The sequence below is a fragment of the Stegodyphus dumicola genome, chromosome 2, assembly GCF_044657685.1.
Source record: "Stegodyphus dumicola isolate Sdum_Otavi_A_Nest chromosome 2, ASM4465768v1".
NCBI lineage: Eukaryota > Metazoa > Arthropoda > Arachnida > Araneae > Eresidae > Stegodyphus > Stegodyphus dumicola.
Genome location: NC_140769.1, coordinates 79,907,141 through 79,924,206, shown reverse-complemented (window position 1 = coordinate 79,924,206; position 17,066 = coordinate 79,907,141). Strand labels below are relative to the sequence as shown.

The window sequence follows — 17,066 nt, the reverse complement described above, 5'->3', positions numbered from 1 at the left end:
ATTTTTTATGTGTATACTGTAAGAAAGAAAATGATTGTTGCCGTCAACTAAAGTCATTCCATTCATCAATCCGAATCGTACTTTCGGCATCAACAATTCTTGTAAAATATGATCAACAGTATCTACATAACATTCATTATCATTGCATTTATCAGCATCCGAATCAGAATCTGACGATGTATTTCTGTTTATATTTCTCTTTCTGAAAAATCCCGGCTGTGCTTCATTGCAACTATCCGAATTTTCGTGAGCCTCGTAAAAGGTTTCTTCTTCACTGATATATCATTCGCTAAGAAATAACTCTTCCATGTTTCTTTTGACGTTCCGAAATAAAAAAGAGCAACAACTTTGAAACAAACAAATTTAACTATTCGTCTCTACAGAAAAAAATAATTGGAAAAGAAGTTCGTTCTTGCGAAATGTATGTCCCAACACGTTTCGTTTTAGACATTCTAAACTCCTATGATCAGAAACAATTACCGTATAATATAGCAGCGCTCGTCGCTTGACGGAGATTTTTTTATAAACTCGCGTGGCAATAAACGTGTTAAACAAGCATTCCATGTAAATGAATATTCATGAAGTCAAGTACAAGCATTCCATGCAAATGTCCCTAGAAAATAGCAAAAGTTAATTTATGTACCATTTTCTAAATCGCTATACGTATTTGTGCTTCTGATAAATGATATTCTGTCATGATCTAAATTATACAAGATCTGGATGTAAAATAATGGAAACTTATCTGTTGGTGATATAATATTCATTCATGGAGCACAACAAATTTGCATCCCTTCTGTTTACTCTTCTGCCCGATTTATAACATTATGTCATACTTCCAGGAGGAAATTAATGCTACCAACAGAACTAATGAGACATGAACTTATGTAATGTAATGGTGATGTTAAGACCTTAATGTTTAATGATGTTGTTCTGTTGTTTATAAACTTTTTTATTGGTCAGAGATTTTCGTATTTTGAGCGAAAGCATTATATATTAGGTATAAGGTAAATGTTAAGTTCCTTTCTTGTTATCCTGCTGACAAATTCTTTGCACAAAAGTAGGAGCCTGAGATATAGTATCGTTAAATATTGCAATGGATATGTTTATTTTGGAAATTGCACAGCTTTCTTTGCATATAAAGCAGATATTACATGAAACATTGACAGTACTTTGCATCGAACTTACGTTTCGATTACAGAATGACGTATTACGCTCTGGGCATCATACTCCACTTCAACATTACTTCCACATTTTTGGTGCATCCCGCCCCCAAGGAAGGTGATGCGTGCTATCATTCACTGCTCTATTGCTTCGCTTCTGGTTTGTACCAGGACATTGACTTTCAAAATGAAAGAAAAAAAAATCAAGTAGGAATGCGTTTACAGACACGAAAAGAAATGCCGTGAGGTATAGGACTCTTCTCTTACGATAAATGTCTTACAGAATTCTGTTCAAAAATACAATGTTAAACTTCTTTAGAATTATGGTCGAGTATTCCACAAACTCAGTGATGTTTTTTGCATTTCTATAAAAATTTAGATATAGCATCGATAGAGTTATTTACAGAAATTCTAAAGATATGTGTCGATATTCTAGAGTGGTTTCTGCAGAGATTATATGAAAACTTTACGGCTTTTATATGTTCCGCGCATAGAATTTTATATAATATGTAATATATATAAAATCAACTCATAAAGTTCTACTAAAAATATCATATCTAGTTTCTAGAAAATAGGGTCATAATTCTAAAGAAATCTAAACTAGTTTCTTTTGATCTAATTTTCTACAAAAGATCTTATAAAAGCTTTTGAGTATTTAAAAGCATTTTAAATCAACAAAATTTTCTTTGGCATAAAAAAAAATTTCCATTTTTAAATAGAACTCTTAAAACTAAATTTTAAATTGATTTATGACATGGGAGGAGGAATAAAACTTTCGAAACAGATATGTTCATTTGATTTTAATAAAAAATTTCAATATCGTTTCGATTTTATAAAAATAGCTAAATAAAAATAAATACATTTTAAATAATAGATAAGTTTAATTAAAGTTAGAAAACAATTTCTGTTATCAGAGGTACGTATAGAATAATTAAAAATATTGATTTTAGATATTATATTTTATAACTTACAGCACAATTTAATCTTTTAAATTGATTTTACACTTATATAAGCAATACTGTCTATAAAACATTTCACAAAATATTGCTTAAATTTAGAAACTAAAAACATTAAGCTACAGGATATTATAAGACAAAACAAGACAGACAAAATTTATTCAGCACTTGAGAATAATTTTTTTTCCTCTTCTGTACACCATATCAGTGCATTCAGAAACTGAAAATTTGCTTTAAATATAGTTTAAAATTTTCTATAGAATGCCATTTCTATAGAATTTCTACAGATATAGGATTTCTAAAGGTTTTACGAAATTTCTATGGGATTTTACAAAATACCATTTCTATAAAACTGCTCTCTGAAAGTTTTAAAAAATTTCTATGGAATTTTATAGAAAAACATATCTATAGAGGATTATCTATAAATTTCTACAGAGCTTTAGCATCCTCTACAAGATATTTTCGCAAAGTCATCCGCTGACGTCATTAAAAATTCCGTGCAATAACTTCTAAAAAGCATGCCAAAAAGATGAAACCAAAAAATTGCTTCTTTTTTATCTACTGTTTGTGAAGAACTGCTGTTGTCCTTTAAAGCAATTTATTGTATTGCATAAATGTGCACATAAAACCTTTCACCTGCGGTTGATCTTCCTTAATAACTCTTGCTCTTTAGTCTCTGAACACTCGTAGTTCGGTCCGAGGTTCGAATCCCGCAAACGAGCTGGCTTCATGGGCGTTTTCATAGTTTTCCCAGTGTATAACGTATATACAAGCCAGTTTCCCTTAGAAAGTCCTCCACGAAGGCATCCTTCCCTTCCGTGTAGTGCCTAAGGGCGGAGCATGTAAATAAATAAATAAAAAAGAATCGAACGTAATTGGTACGTTATGATAATAAGTGGAGGCTACCTACTAACCCGAGAGGGATGGGTTTGAAATCCACGTACAGCATAAGCATTTGTAATTGTACTATCCTCGAGGAATGAGAGTACTTAAAATATGTAGATCCAGAAATCCTTTTAAAATTTGATGATATGGAAGCTTGTAAGGTATTTTCTCCCTTCTTTTCCTCATGCCTTCATGGTGTAATTGGAATATACTCGACGTGCATTCGAGAGGTCTAGGATTCGAGTCCCGTTGAAGACATTGCATATTAGACTAGAATAGAAGAGAAACACGCTAATGTGACAATCAAAATCATAAAAAACAACCTTGTATTTAGCGTAGGTATAATGAAACACTCAATCGATTTCGAGGGCAGCTAAAGGTCCCTCCTCATCAGGAGAAAGAAATACATAAGAAGAAAATAGGAGAAGGAGTCACAGAAACACGTGGTCCTTATCAGCACTGCACGTGGTTATAACTAGATTTTTAATCAGAGTTGCACTGGCCGCCTACTTTTACTGAGCCAGGCTATCTGATCAAGCATAAAGAAATATTAGCGAAGTTAAAATAGGGAGCGAGGGGCAAATGCACCTTACGCTCAAAATCTGAACTTCAAATAATGGAAAGCAACGACTGAACGGATTTTTATACCCTCTGGTAGTACCAAACGCGAGGAGGTAATGCCATCTATCGGCAAAAATAACTGAATTAAGATAGTAGAATTTTAAAGGCATTAGGAAGGACTGGATTGGACTTCAAATCATTAACTAAACTTGCTAAATCTTTATGAATGTGAAAAGCCTCAAGAAAATCCAATTCACCTATGGAAGAAGCCTTTTGGATGATTTTTGCAGACCCAGAATCAAAATTGTGGTTAAAAGTCCAACTATGATACGCTATTGAAGACTTGTTAATTTCGCCTTTTTTGACATAAGATTCATGTTCCTTGATACGAAACTTCAACGCTCTTTTTGTTTGGCCAATATATCTTAAACCACACTGACACGATATACTATAAATTCCCCAAGAATTCAAGACAGAAACGCAATCTTTTAGAATCGAAGGGTGAATTTTATTAATAGGGGAGAAACCGACTTGAAAATTGAATTTCTGGAGAATCCGTGCAATTTTATAGCTAACAGAAAGATAAAATGGAAGCACGACAAGCTCATTAATATTATTTCTAACAGTGGAATGTCTTCTTTGATGGGAATCTGAAAATTTTTTAACGGCTTTATCAATAATCACGGGAGAAAATCCACGGTCAATCGCAACTGCTCTCAAATATTTTTCACATTGCATATTTTTCACATCTCCTGCTTCAGAAATACCTGATGACTCTACAAGTGACGCTCGAACTAAAACGTAGTGGACGATAATTCGTCACCACCAAAATTTGGTGATTAGATCCCCTCATTCCCAGTCGCCCTTTAAAAGAGGGAGTGTATAGGATTCTTCCTTCTTTTCCGCATGCCTTTGCAGTGTAACTGGAAGCACACTCGCACGTATTCGGGAGGTCCGGAGTTCGAAACCCAGAGAGGCCACTGCTCATTTTCACATTTCCAGCATCAAAAACCCTAGGAACTTATGAAAATGTTGTGGAGAAATGAATAAAAGCTCTGTAGAAATTTTTGTAGAACTTTATAGGTAATCAATCCACTACAGAAATGTGTTTCTATAAAGTTCTATAGAAATATTTTAAAGCTTTCATAAAGCATAAATCTATATAAATATTGCTTTTCAAATGATATCGAAATTTTACAAAGCTTTTACAGAATGCCATTGTATAGATATCAGCAAAGTTTTCAAACTGTAATCAAAAGAATGTTTCAGTTTTTGCTGTACTATATTAGTCTATAGAAGACAAAAGTAAATACATTTTATTCACAATTGTTGAATCATTATAGAATAGAAAATTTTGCCTTTTTTTTTTACCTTCTAGCTTAACGTTTTTTAACTTCCAAATGGATGTAACAGTAACAGTATTGCTTATATAACATAAAAATTAAATCTTATAGATGGGTAAAACCAATTTAAATCATGAAATTAACCAAAAGGTAAAAACTTGCACTCCTGACAGAGAAATGGTTTCTTAATTTTAATGAACTTAAGTATCATTTAAAATGTATTTATTTTTATTTAAATATTGATTTAAATATTCTTGAAATCAAAACCATATTAAAATTTTTACTAGAGAAGAGCACATCTGTTCCAAATCCACCTTCCCCTACATATCACAGATCATATCAAAATTTAAACAATATTAAAAAGTTCTATCTGAAAATAAAAATTTAATGCCTTCTTTTTTAACTAAAAGATTTTTTTTCATTTCCTAAAGCTTTTAAATACTCAAAAGCTTGTCTAAGAGCTTTATTAGACAATTAAAGAAAGGAGATTAATTGCTTTAAATATTTATAAAAGCAAGGAAACCTTTTAAAAACTCTCAAAATATTTGTAGTAATTTTGTCTTGCAGGATTCTATAAAAAATAATCTAATTTTCTAAAAAATGGGCCTGATTTTCAGTAGAATTTTGTTAGTTGATTCTGTGCATATAAATAAGATTCTGCGCGAGGGACCATTAAAAGTTATATATAATTTTTCTTAAATATTCGCAAAAATCTCTGTAGAATCTTTATACATAAATCTATAGAAGCTATATCTAAACTTTTACAGAATTCTACGGAAAACCTCTGATCTAGTTTACAGAAAATTAGGCATAGTTCTCAAGGATTCCACAGAATTTAAATATTAATTTTTTTTTAATTCTATAAGACATTTTCATAAAAGAAGATCCTCTGATCCCTTTGCTAGAGTACTCTTGATCAAAAGGCGAAGGCAAATATATATCTTAGTATACTTTTGCTATTATTAAGTAAAGTAATTCGGTTCAATCATTCTGTGTTTGTAGCGCAGAATCACTGAACTTCTACTGGTTACTTACTACTGTTCAGAATAAGAACTACTTTATTTGCCCGGAAAACTTTATTTACCGTATAATTTTAATTTATTTTAATATAGTTTTATTTAATAAATGTTTGTTAAAACATTTCAGAGTTATGGGCAGTGGTAAATAATGCTGGACTCAACGAAGGTGCTGAACTTATGTGGACTGACATGGAAGTGATTAAGAAGGTGTTAGAAGTTAACACATTTGGTGTTGTGCGAGTAACAAAGGCTTTTCTGCCACTACTATGCAAATCCAAAGGAAGAGTTGTAGCTGTGGCAAGTGCCGCTGGTAAGACTGTCAAATTTATGCAGTTAAGCGTCCTCTTTGATTGCCATTCACTCTTAAATAATGTGTTATTTAAGGATATGTGAAATGTTTTATTTATTTATTAAAATTATGTATAAATTCGCTTTTAAATGCTTATTTAAATTATTTTTTAAAACTTCAATCTTCTTAGAGACTGCAGAATTTTGTTTATCTACTAAAATATTCCATAGGAAGATTACTATAATCGGTAACTAAATTTAATATGTAACAGATTATTATCATAGTATGATTTAGTGGACACTTTGCTGCAATCATGTGGGAGAGTCACTCATTCTTTTACGTGAAACATTGATATGCAAATATATTGAAATAGAGCCACATAAATATAGTGTGATGCAGTTTTTTTTAATGTTTTAGGTAATTATTTCTGCCTTTAAGTTACAAAAATAGTTAATTTTAGGTTACCAAAAAACGGTTATCCGAGGTAGCTTCACATCAGTTAGTTGGAATAATCCGATTTCTTATGTTTATACAGCCGAATTTTCGAGCTTATACACTGAAGTGACAAAAGTCATGGGATAGCAATATGCAAATATACAGATGGCAGAAGTATTGCGTAGAAAATTTATAAATGCGAATTTTCATTTGAAGTGCATTTATACATTATACATTTCATTTGTGTTCAAGTTATTCATGTGAAGAGGCTTTGACGTGATTATGGCCGCACGACGGGTATTAACAGACTTTGAACGCGGAATGGTAGTTGGAGCTAGACGCATCGGTCATTCCATTTCGGATATCGTTAGGGAATTCAACATTCCGAGATCCACAGTGTCAAGAGTGTGCCGAGAGTACCTAATTTCAGGCATAACATCCCACCATGAACAGCGGAGTGGCCGACCACATGCACTTAACGACCGAGACCATCGACGCCTGCGTAGAGTTGTCAATGTTCACAGACAAGCAACAATGCATCAAATAACCGCAGAAATCAATGTGGGACGTACAAGGGACGTGTCCGATAGGACAGTGACTTGGTCAGATGAGTCATGATTTCAGTTGGTAAGAGCTGATGGTAGGATTCGAGTGTGGCGCAGACCCCACGAAGCCATGGACCCAAGTTGTCAACAAGGCACTGTTCAAGCTGGTGGTGGTTCCATAATGGTCTGGGCTGTTTTAACATATCATGGACTCGGTTTTCTGGTGCAACTGAACCGATTATTGACTGGAAATGGATACCTTCATCTACTTGGAGATCACTTACAGCCATTCATGGACTTCACGTACTCAAACAACGATGGGATTTTTATGGATGACAATGCGCCATGTCAACGGGCCACAATTGTTCGCGATTGGTTAGAAGGACATTCTGGACAATTCCAGCGAATGATCTTGCCACCTAGATCGCCCGACATGAATCCCATCGAACTTTTATGGGACATCATCGAGAGGTCAGTTCGTGCCCAAAACCCTGCACCGTCAACACTTTCACAATTATGGACGCCTATAGAGGCAGCATGGCTCAATATTCCTGCAGGGGACTTCCAACGACTTGTTGAGTCCATGCCACGTCGAGTTGCTGCACTTCGCCGGGCAAAAGGAGGACCAACAAAATATTAGGAGGTATCCCATGACTTTTGTCACTTCAGTGTAATGTTATATGACCTCTAATTCATTATTATAAATGACAACGCTCGTCTACATAGAGCTAATCTGATGGATGATGCTTTTTGGAAAGTTAAAATACTAACCAGATTAGTTGGCCAGCCAGATCTCCAGACCCTATGTGTATTAAGCACTAGCAAATACATTATTTTCTTGGGAAGATAAACCTCTATTGGCTTAAGTTACGAAATAATTGATAAATCATTAATTTTTACTTTGTATGACAAAAGCATATGAAAGTTAAACTAAAATACTTATAATCTGAAACGTTGAAAATATTCGTATATGTAAATTTACATTTCAAGAAAGCTGGAAAATATTAGTCAATAAATAAAAGTTATTATTTGTTACATAAGGACAAAATATTATATTTCATTACAGCTGCATTAATTTATGTAACATACATTTAACAACTAATTTCTTCTGGGAAATAAGTGGCTCAGAAATGAAGCTATTCTCAGTTAATTTATTATGTAGTATGCAGGCTGGATTTAAGATCAGTGAGGTTCTAAGCTGAAACTTCCGCTGCTCATCCAGCACACCGAACAAAACACGTGTGTATATCGCAATTAAAATTCTAATTATTTTATAAATAAGGATTACTTAATATTGAAATAATTGGTTGCTGTAATTAAATGTATATCCTCAAAGAATATATTTAAGTTTAAAAAACTTATAATAATTATTTCCTTTGCTTTATTAGAGAAGCTGATATATCATTCAAAAAAAAAACTCTTAAATTTGTTTCTTTCTGTACATGAAGTAATCAAAGAAAAGTATTTGTTTTAAATTATTTTTATAAACAAATCGTTATTACAATATTCGATTCAACTGATATAGACAGCTACTAATGTATCCGCGTAGACATGTAAAACGTTTTAAAATTAACTTGTTAAGCCCTCATTTCGATTTTTTTTTTTGGGGGGGGGGGTTGCTTACTGAAATTTTTGTTTTGCGAAGCGCATACAAAAAGTTAAATTTTAGTTAGATTTTACTTTTTGCAGAATTACCTTACCTTAAGGCTGAAATTATTTTTGAAAGTTTATTTTAGAAAAATGTAGTTTGAGAAACTTATTTTAAGAAATTTTGTAATCGGAATTACGTGTTTAGGATGAACGTTTAAGGAAATGAAGTCTGTAGGCATCTTTTATGAACACGCTGTATATAAATGTAACTAATATTTTTTAATGAATTTAATAGAATTGATAAATTTTTGTCGTAAAAAAAATTTTCTCTTTATTAAGCTCTAAAAAAGACATTAAATTTTTGACGCCCTAAAAGTGGAAGGTCCTTGTGATATGGTCTATATAAATAAAATAGTTCATTATATATTAATCCTTTACGTAGTAATATAATGATTTGCAGTTCCTAAAGTAACATTCAATTGCAAAAATTACAAACTGGAATAAATAACGTGTCAGTTAAAAAAATGCCGCTCTGAATAATAACTTAGCATCTATTAAAATGTATAGTAATAATAGTACGTCATTCATTTTAATGTAACACGAAACTTAGAATATAAATTTTCTTTAATTCAGTTGTGAACACTTATATTTAACTCCAATGAAATAATTATTGAGTTTTTAAAAATGTGAGTTTATTTTTCATAAATTTGTATTGAACTCTAAATTTAAGTTAGGATAATTACTGGTAACTATGTTTAATAAGAAAAATGTAATTGCTCCTATCTCATTTTCAATTTTAAATCCAAATAAAATGGTTTCTAATTTCCTTAGAGAAACAATCTTTCTGTATGTGGCTATTGTTAATTAACTTAAACATATGTTTTTCAAATTTTGTGTGTTCGAAACTTAACTATTATCAAACATTATTTATGGTTCACTTCTTAGACTGCAGGAAGCAAGAAAGTGAATATTCTGAATTGTTTTGCAGATACCTGAACATGCTACAAAATATTCTTCCCTTCACTTTACTCAATTCTCTAAAAGATATTTTGCTTCTTTATATTAATTAGAATTGCTATGCCTGTGGTATAGCTGTTTAAGGAAAATGTGTTCGTTTAACACATTGATGACGAGATTTGCTTCTGAGCGTGGGCTGGTTATATGCCCTTATGAGTATAACTAATCAATACATTCTTCTAGTATTTACTCTAGGTTATTCTCATTTCATTTCATGTAACTCTGTATTTCAGGAAGGTACACATATCCTGGAATGGTTCCGTACTGCATGAGCAAACAAGCTACTGTCAGTTTTTGTGATGGTTTGAGATTGGAAATGTATCGATTTGGAATTAAAGCCATCACTATTGAGCCCTGGATGTACAAGTAAGTAGAATATAATATTGAAAATCATTTGACAGTGCAAATCAAAATACAGATTGCGTTTGCTGTGGATGCATGTCTGCCTTAGCATCAAAGAAATCTACATGCTAAAACTGAGTTGTAATTTAATTTCGACGTGAACATTAAAAAGTGATAATATTTTCGATGAATAAATTTAGATTCGCATTTTGATTGCTATGCATGATTTCAAATGCATTTGTAATGTTTCTGTTCTTTCCAGTGTAAGAAAACATTTAGGATTAAAATTAAAATTTTAAAAAATTTCAAGATTATTCTGTTGAATTTCGATATATGGGTGCAAATGCTTTAAAAAACAGATACAGGTTTTTAGAATTTAAGAATATAAGTGGGCTGTAGAATCTAGGAGCCGCACAGATTGTACCGGTTGGCAGAAGTTTGTCTCCAGACTTGGGAAAGCGTAGACACTTTGATTGAAGACCTGAATGATTTCGAATTTTATAAGCAGCAGCAGAATGTGAAGCTTAGATTTTTAGTGGTATTAATTTTCAAAATTAAAGAGCACTCAGTCAAGATAAGCAAAACGTTAAAATATCATTTTAGATGATAAATTCAGTTGGATTCCGCATATAGAATACTTGAAAGATAAAACATCTTGGTAGTACAGCAGTCTGCTCCGGATGACAAGGAAAACCTGAGGCATCTCCTCAGAACGCAGATGTTGTATCACACGGTGACAGTGCCAGCAGTCTTCCATGGAGCATCAGTTTGGTGTACCACGTTAAATGCCATAAAGTCAGAAAAAATTCTCAGTCTATACAGGCGAATAACCCTGTTAATCACCAGAGCATATAGAACTGGCCGACAAACGCAATACTGCAATACTCAGCCTTGCAGACCTCAAACCACTAAATATGTTAGCGCTAGAACGGGGCATATCGGCAAAAGTCTTAAGATTAAGAGTATACGTAATCACATATGATGCCACATACCTGAACATTGGCTATGAGAAGACAGTACCATCAGCAAAACCAATCCTGCACGATATAACTAAGAGTGTATTATATATAATACACTCTTAGTTATAGTATAACTAAGAGTATAAGTGACAAAGCAGAAGGGACAACCCACCTTAATATATATATATACATATACCAAATTGTTCAAAACCTGAGGACGGAACAATCAATGCCTTCTGTACAAAAATGATGAATAACTATACTTTTCAATTGTTAAATAGATAAAGAAGTCTTAATTCTGTCTTTTAAACAGTATTATTTTCAATTCTCAAAGCACTAAAGTGGGCTGCCGATAAAAACTTCAGTTGTATGCATAGACAGCATATCTAGTATTGAAGCGTGCTGGCGCCTCTAAGAGTGAACTGGTATATGCTGTTAGGGAATTTCTCCTTAGTAGTGATGGTTTCGCTCTCCATCAGTGGACCAAAGCCCACGTAGGTCACAAGGGAAACAAAAAGGTGAACATGTTGGCAAAGGTAGCAACAAGATTCACGTTCCCAGGGACATATTCTTTACCGAGTTAACACTAAAAAGAAAATTCAAATTAAATTCGGACAACAACTCTCAAAAACAATGGGATACAGAGGCAAGGGGGCGTATCACCCATGACTACTATCTCCTACTAATCTCGCCAACCCTAAAATCAGAAAGTTCGATGCTGACCCAACTGTACACTGAACACTGCCCTACACCAGCCTATGTGCATAGGTTTCGCCTTAGAATACTGAGACCAATGCTTCTGTGTTAATGTAAGCAATCTGAGACATTACTTACATGATTGCACCCTAACACAGGATATGCATCTCTCAGAACCCTCTAAAAATAATCTTCAGATCTGAAGAGCTCGATTACTGAAAAGGAAAAAGGTTTAAAAAAAGTTCTTAAGTGCGTATAATACTAATGCTGACAATATTTTTGCATTTCGCACAGCGTATTACTCCTAAATGAGAACGAGGTACATTGCTCACTCTGACGTAACGTTTAATCTGTAAAGCTCATATATCTTCACATTATCAAAAACTCTATTTTATAAATAGAATGTAAATATTCCTGTATTATATTCTGTAAAATGTTCCTATAATATCTATAATATACGTATAATATACAGTATTTGATTGTATATATTTGTATATGAACATATCCACAGTATATGTTCATATAATCCACAGTATGTGATTTTATGAAACTAATGTAAATAATCCTACAATTTGTTACCACGCAACTTTTAAACTTATGATATATTGTTCAGTTGCAGCAACAGAGGATTCCAATGTATTTCTTTCAGAAGCCTTGAATGCTATGTAATGTCCTTCTAGACCTTAACCATAGTGTACAGATAGTTTTTTTTCTTCTAGAGAACACGCAATAATAGCTTAATTATATAACAGCAGGTCTGCTGTCCTCATGATAATATTAGAGATTTAAAATTTTCAGTCCAATTTTAGAAGTCTGTAAGTTCTTCTCTCCCCCCCCCACAGCCTGAAAATATTATAAAGCTTATCCTAATTTTTTCAAGAAATAAACGTAAAAGTTCACAATTTTTGGAAATCATCGCTTGACTATCATGATGTAATTTTCATAGTCCTTGTCTTGAAAGTCTTTTGTAAAACCTGTTGTAGTGAATATAAAAAAAAAAAAAATTTCTTCTTTTATATTCATGAAATTCTGTTAAAAATGCGTATTTGCGAATCATAAAACAATCCACATCTTATTGCAAGCAATAATAATATAAAAAAAAAATTAGTATGTGTAGTGTGTATGTGTGGTAGCATTTTGTACTAAAACTGCGCCTGATTGTAATGGAATGAACTGGGAATAGCTGCTGTGGATTGGCGATAGTTCTTTGTGTTGTAAAAACTTGGAGGCTTAACTGCATAGTTACTTAAAGACACACGTGTTGCGTATTTGCAACACGTTCATTTTATTTCTTGAATGAACATCATTTTATTTCTTGAAAATTAATTCTTAGGATACATATTCTTGTTTACATATCATTATGGGTGCGATATTCACACAGAGTTTCTGTGTTCCTTAGCACATGTTTATACAATGAACGAAGCGAAGCGGCAAATTATGTGTTAAAACACACATTTGCAAGGAGCGAATGAAGCAGGAAAAAAAGGGCTGCGCAAGCAGTAATAGCGGTATATATAGACTTGATTCCTTTGTTCAAATTTTTTACTGCGATTGGATAAAACGTATCCGCGATTACATAATGGCGTAATACGGATTGATTTTCAGATGACGCACTTTAGATTCATATATTAGTATTTTAAGACAAGAAGAGAACAGTCAAATTAAAATGAAGAATCAAAAGGACTATTAATAAATCAAAATTAATAGTTTTTATATTTTACATCTTACATGTATATACATTCAGCAAAACGAAACCTTAAAATGCTCGGCGACGTACCAAAACTTGTTTTCGACGCACAGTTTGGAAACCACATTCCTAGTTGATTAAATATGAGGGTCTTCATTACCAACAAAGCCTCCAGAGGACTAAGATAGACACTAATATCGACGAAACTATTTTGGGGTTTATTTCGCGGTTATATAATTCGTTTTAAAATGTATCAATCAAGTAGATGCGCTTTCAGTGAAAAGCGTAAAATGCGCCACTTTGAACAAAATACTGGCACAAATATTCAACATATTTTATTAAGAAAACATATTCAAATATTTTTATATCTTCTTTTAATATCATAAACTTGCTCTAGGTTTAGGATAATATAAATAGTTTCTTTTTTACTTCTAATGCTAGTTATATGAAAGATTAAAGGCTGTGAAATGTGGGTTATAAACTTCAAAATATTCAGTATGTCATATCTATGTTATATTTATCTAATTGATGCCAAACTGGCAAATAAACTAACTAATAAATAGAATGCTGCAAATTAATATAAATGTAACTTATTTTCATTCACATTTAAAACTTTCTTTTGCCTATCTTTTGCCTTTAGGACGCCTATCACGAACGAAGACACCATTGTGAAATATGTTACCAAAACTTGGGAAAATGCTCCCCAGGAAATAAAGGAATATTTTCCGGAAGACTACTTGAAGCGTTACTTGAAAAGTACCATAAAATTTATTACGTTTTCGATCAGCGACAAGCCTCAACAAGTTGTGGATTGTCTCGAAGAAGCTGTCATGGCCATTAATCCTAAATACTTTTATAATCCGGGAACATTATTTTCTCGGTTTACATTCTGGTTCATTAGTAGGCTACCTAAGCCCATTGCGGATTTAGTACTGTATGATCACTGTGCAACGGAAGTAGATTGACGTACATTTTCATTTTTTTTTTTTTTTTTTTAGTAACTGATTTGATTTAATACTTTTTTTTTTTAATTTTTTCGCGAATCCTCATTTGAATTTTGAGATTTGCTCTTGAAATATTATGTCTACCTCCTTCACAATGTGTAGTTTTTTATGTTGTTTTATATGTAAATGTCAAACAAATAAAAGTGTCGTATTATTAAAAAAGGTGTTCATTAGCATGTTATGTAGTAGAACTGAAGACAAGAAGTTAAAAGTGGTATAATTAATTTCATGCCCTTTCATTAATTCATGCCAGTTTGTCAAAATAGCAAAATATTGGTAAACTCAGTTTCAGTTAGATTTTAACGGTTCAACAGAGTTTTCATGGAACAGTTTTCATTTTTGGTTTTCTCCATGTAGCTGTAGAAATGCCAGCCAGTTTTCTTTAAAAAAAGAAATCTTCCACGAAGATACTCCTTCCGTTAGACATACAGCGTTCACGAAGATACTCCTTCCGTTAGACATACAGCGTTAATTCTCTATGCCGAAACTGAATACTCACTTCCAGTCTTAAACTGCTTTTATTATCTATTCTCTCTCCCCCTCATAGGTATCAAAAAGCACATTTTCAAAAATATTCAGTTTGTTTTATAAAATTCCAGCATATCCAAAAGTGATGTTTTAATTAGGTTTAGCGCGCGCTGGCCTTGTTATTTTACCAATCTGTATTATTTTTTACATTTTGCATATACAGTAATGTCCGTTATCCGTGGATAATACGCGTATCCCGCTTCTGCGGGAATCTCAAAAACAAGAGATTTTTAACGATTGATTATCATTTAAAACTGTTTACAGTGAAAGCTGCCGTGCCATTACTCGTTTTTCACATTTTATAAGTGTATATACATTTTTTCTGGGAATTTCATTTTAAAAGCTGATTTCTTTAATTTTATTATGAAACGAAACAGGGCCGGGACAAGGGTGAGGCAAATGAGACACTTGCCTCTAGTGAACTACTAGAAGGAGTGCCAGATTAGTTATGAAAAATCTGAAATTCAATTTAAAAGGCAAATTATCATTTTTCAATATCAAAATTCATTCTTTGAATTTACGCTTGATGTAATGCTCGAAGTCCCCTAAACAAATATGGAAAGTGTGCAATTTTTTGCAGCATATCTGACACATAATATCTCGTTGGAACAGCATTAAGAGACTAAATAAAGATGTTTCAAAATGAAATGCAGCGTATTGTCAACCTTTCGCTTCATTATTCGTGTAAAATTTGCCACTAAATGAGACTTATATGGTTCAGTGTTTAGACTTGTATCCATTTTAGTTTGATGTATTTCTTATTTAACCTAAGATATAGTAGCTCTTATTTAAAATCAAGAAAAAAATCCTTGGTTAGGCGTAGATTTTGAAATCTACGGCAAAATAAGGTTACCTTTTTGCCTAATTTTAAATTATGTATTGGCATATTTCTCTTTTTATTTAAACCCTGCTGCCCAGATGGTATAGTGGTTAGGAAAGCAGATTGCGATAGTAAAGAGCCTGGGTTCGAATTCCGGAGAAGACATCGTTATAGCTTTATAGCTAACCGTTTCTTAATAGGAGGCAAAAGTGGCTCATCTGTTAGATATTTCCATAATAGTGACACTACTTCTGGCCTCTGCTGTGGCAAGCCGAAGTCGGCTGAGGGCCCGCCAAAAAAAAAATTTGAACCATGTAATAAAGTTTTATCGTGGTCGAAATGGAGTAGTTATATTCGATTTGAATTTTCTCTTCTGTAACAAAAGAAGTGTTCTATTTTTTCTTACCATTTTGTTTAATTTTACCAATCGCTCTGTTAATGGTAAAAAAAAAGTCAGCAACTTTAAAATAATAAAAGGCTATACAAAATCTTCACTTAAATTAGAGAAACTTTTAAATAACGTCATTCTGTTTCAGAACATGAATAAAGTGATTAAGTAAATTTTCTGAAAAACATATTGACAATTTTGTTTCGATAAAAGCATGAAAAAAATAAATTATAAAAAAAACTTGAAAGATTAATGCAATACATTTTTGTATTAATTGCATTACAATTTATATTATTTCAATGTTATTTGCCATTTATCAATAGGGAAATTTTTAATGCATCAAAACTGTAAATTATCAATTGTGTCATTTTTTCTGAATACGTAAAGCTATGAGTAAATATTATAAGAATTATGCCATTATCATTTGAAATAGTTGAATTTTTTAAGGTGCACATATATAGTTAGCTTGCACTCTGTGTGTATGTATATTTCTTTTTCAGCACTTCTTCAAACGAGTGGGCACCTTACACTATATATAGCACAATTACCTCTGCTGCAGGTAAAAAAATATATATGGTACGTATGTATATATGTACACTGCTAAAAAAAAATGGGACAGTTCTATATCTCCCGTTCTACTGGGCCGATTGACAAAATTCAAATTGCGTTTTTCATGTCTCGAAAGCACAACTTGGGATATATATTAGGTTTATATATATCACTATTCTAACATAGGTATTTTGACACAAAATCGGACTTTTTCTGAAATAATATACCAATTTTTTTCCATATTTCGATTCTACAACTCAAATTATGCCAGAATGCCAAGTTTTGTAAAAATC

At 32.4% G+C, this 17,066-nt stretch overlaps 1 protein-coding gene across 1 annotated transcript in view; it reads left to right on the top strand.

The window, feature by feature from the left end:
* LOC118197972 (short-chain dehydrogenase/reductase family 9C member 7-like) overlaps nt 1-14,650 on the top strand; it is a 47,341-nt gene extending 32,691 nt beyond the window's left edge. Inside the window, exons 3-5 of the mRNA XM_035369546.2 lie at nt 6,052-6,234; nt 10,034-10,166; nt 14,125-14,650. Coding sequence (XP_035225437.1) covers nt 6,052-6,234; nt 10,034-10,166; nt 14,125-14,449 — 641 coding nt within the window. The 3' untranslated portion in view covers nt 14,450-14,650. The remainder of the gene's footprint in view (nt 1-6,051; nt 6,235-10,033; nt 10,167-14,124) is intronic.
* Nucleotides 14,651-17,066: the final 2,416 nt, after the last annotated feature.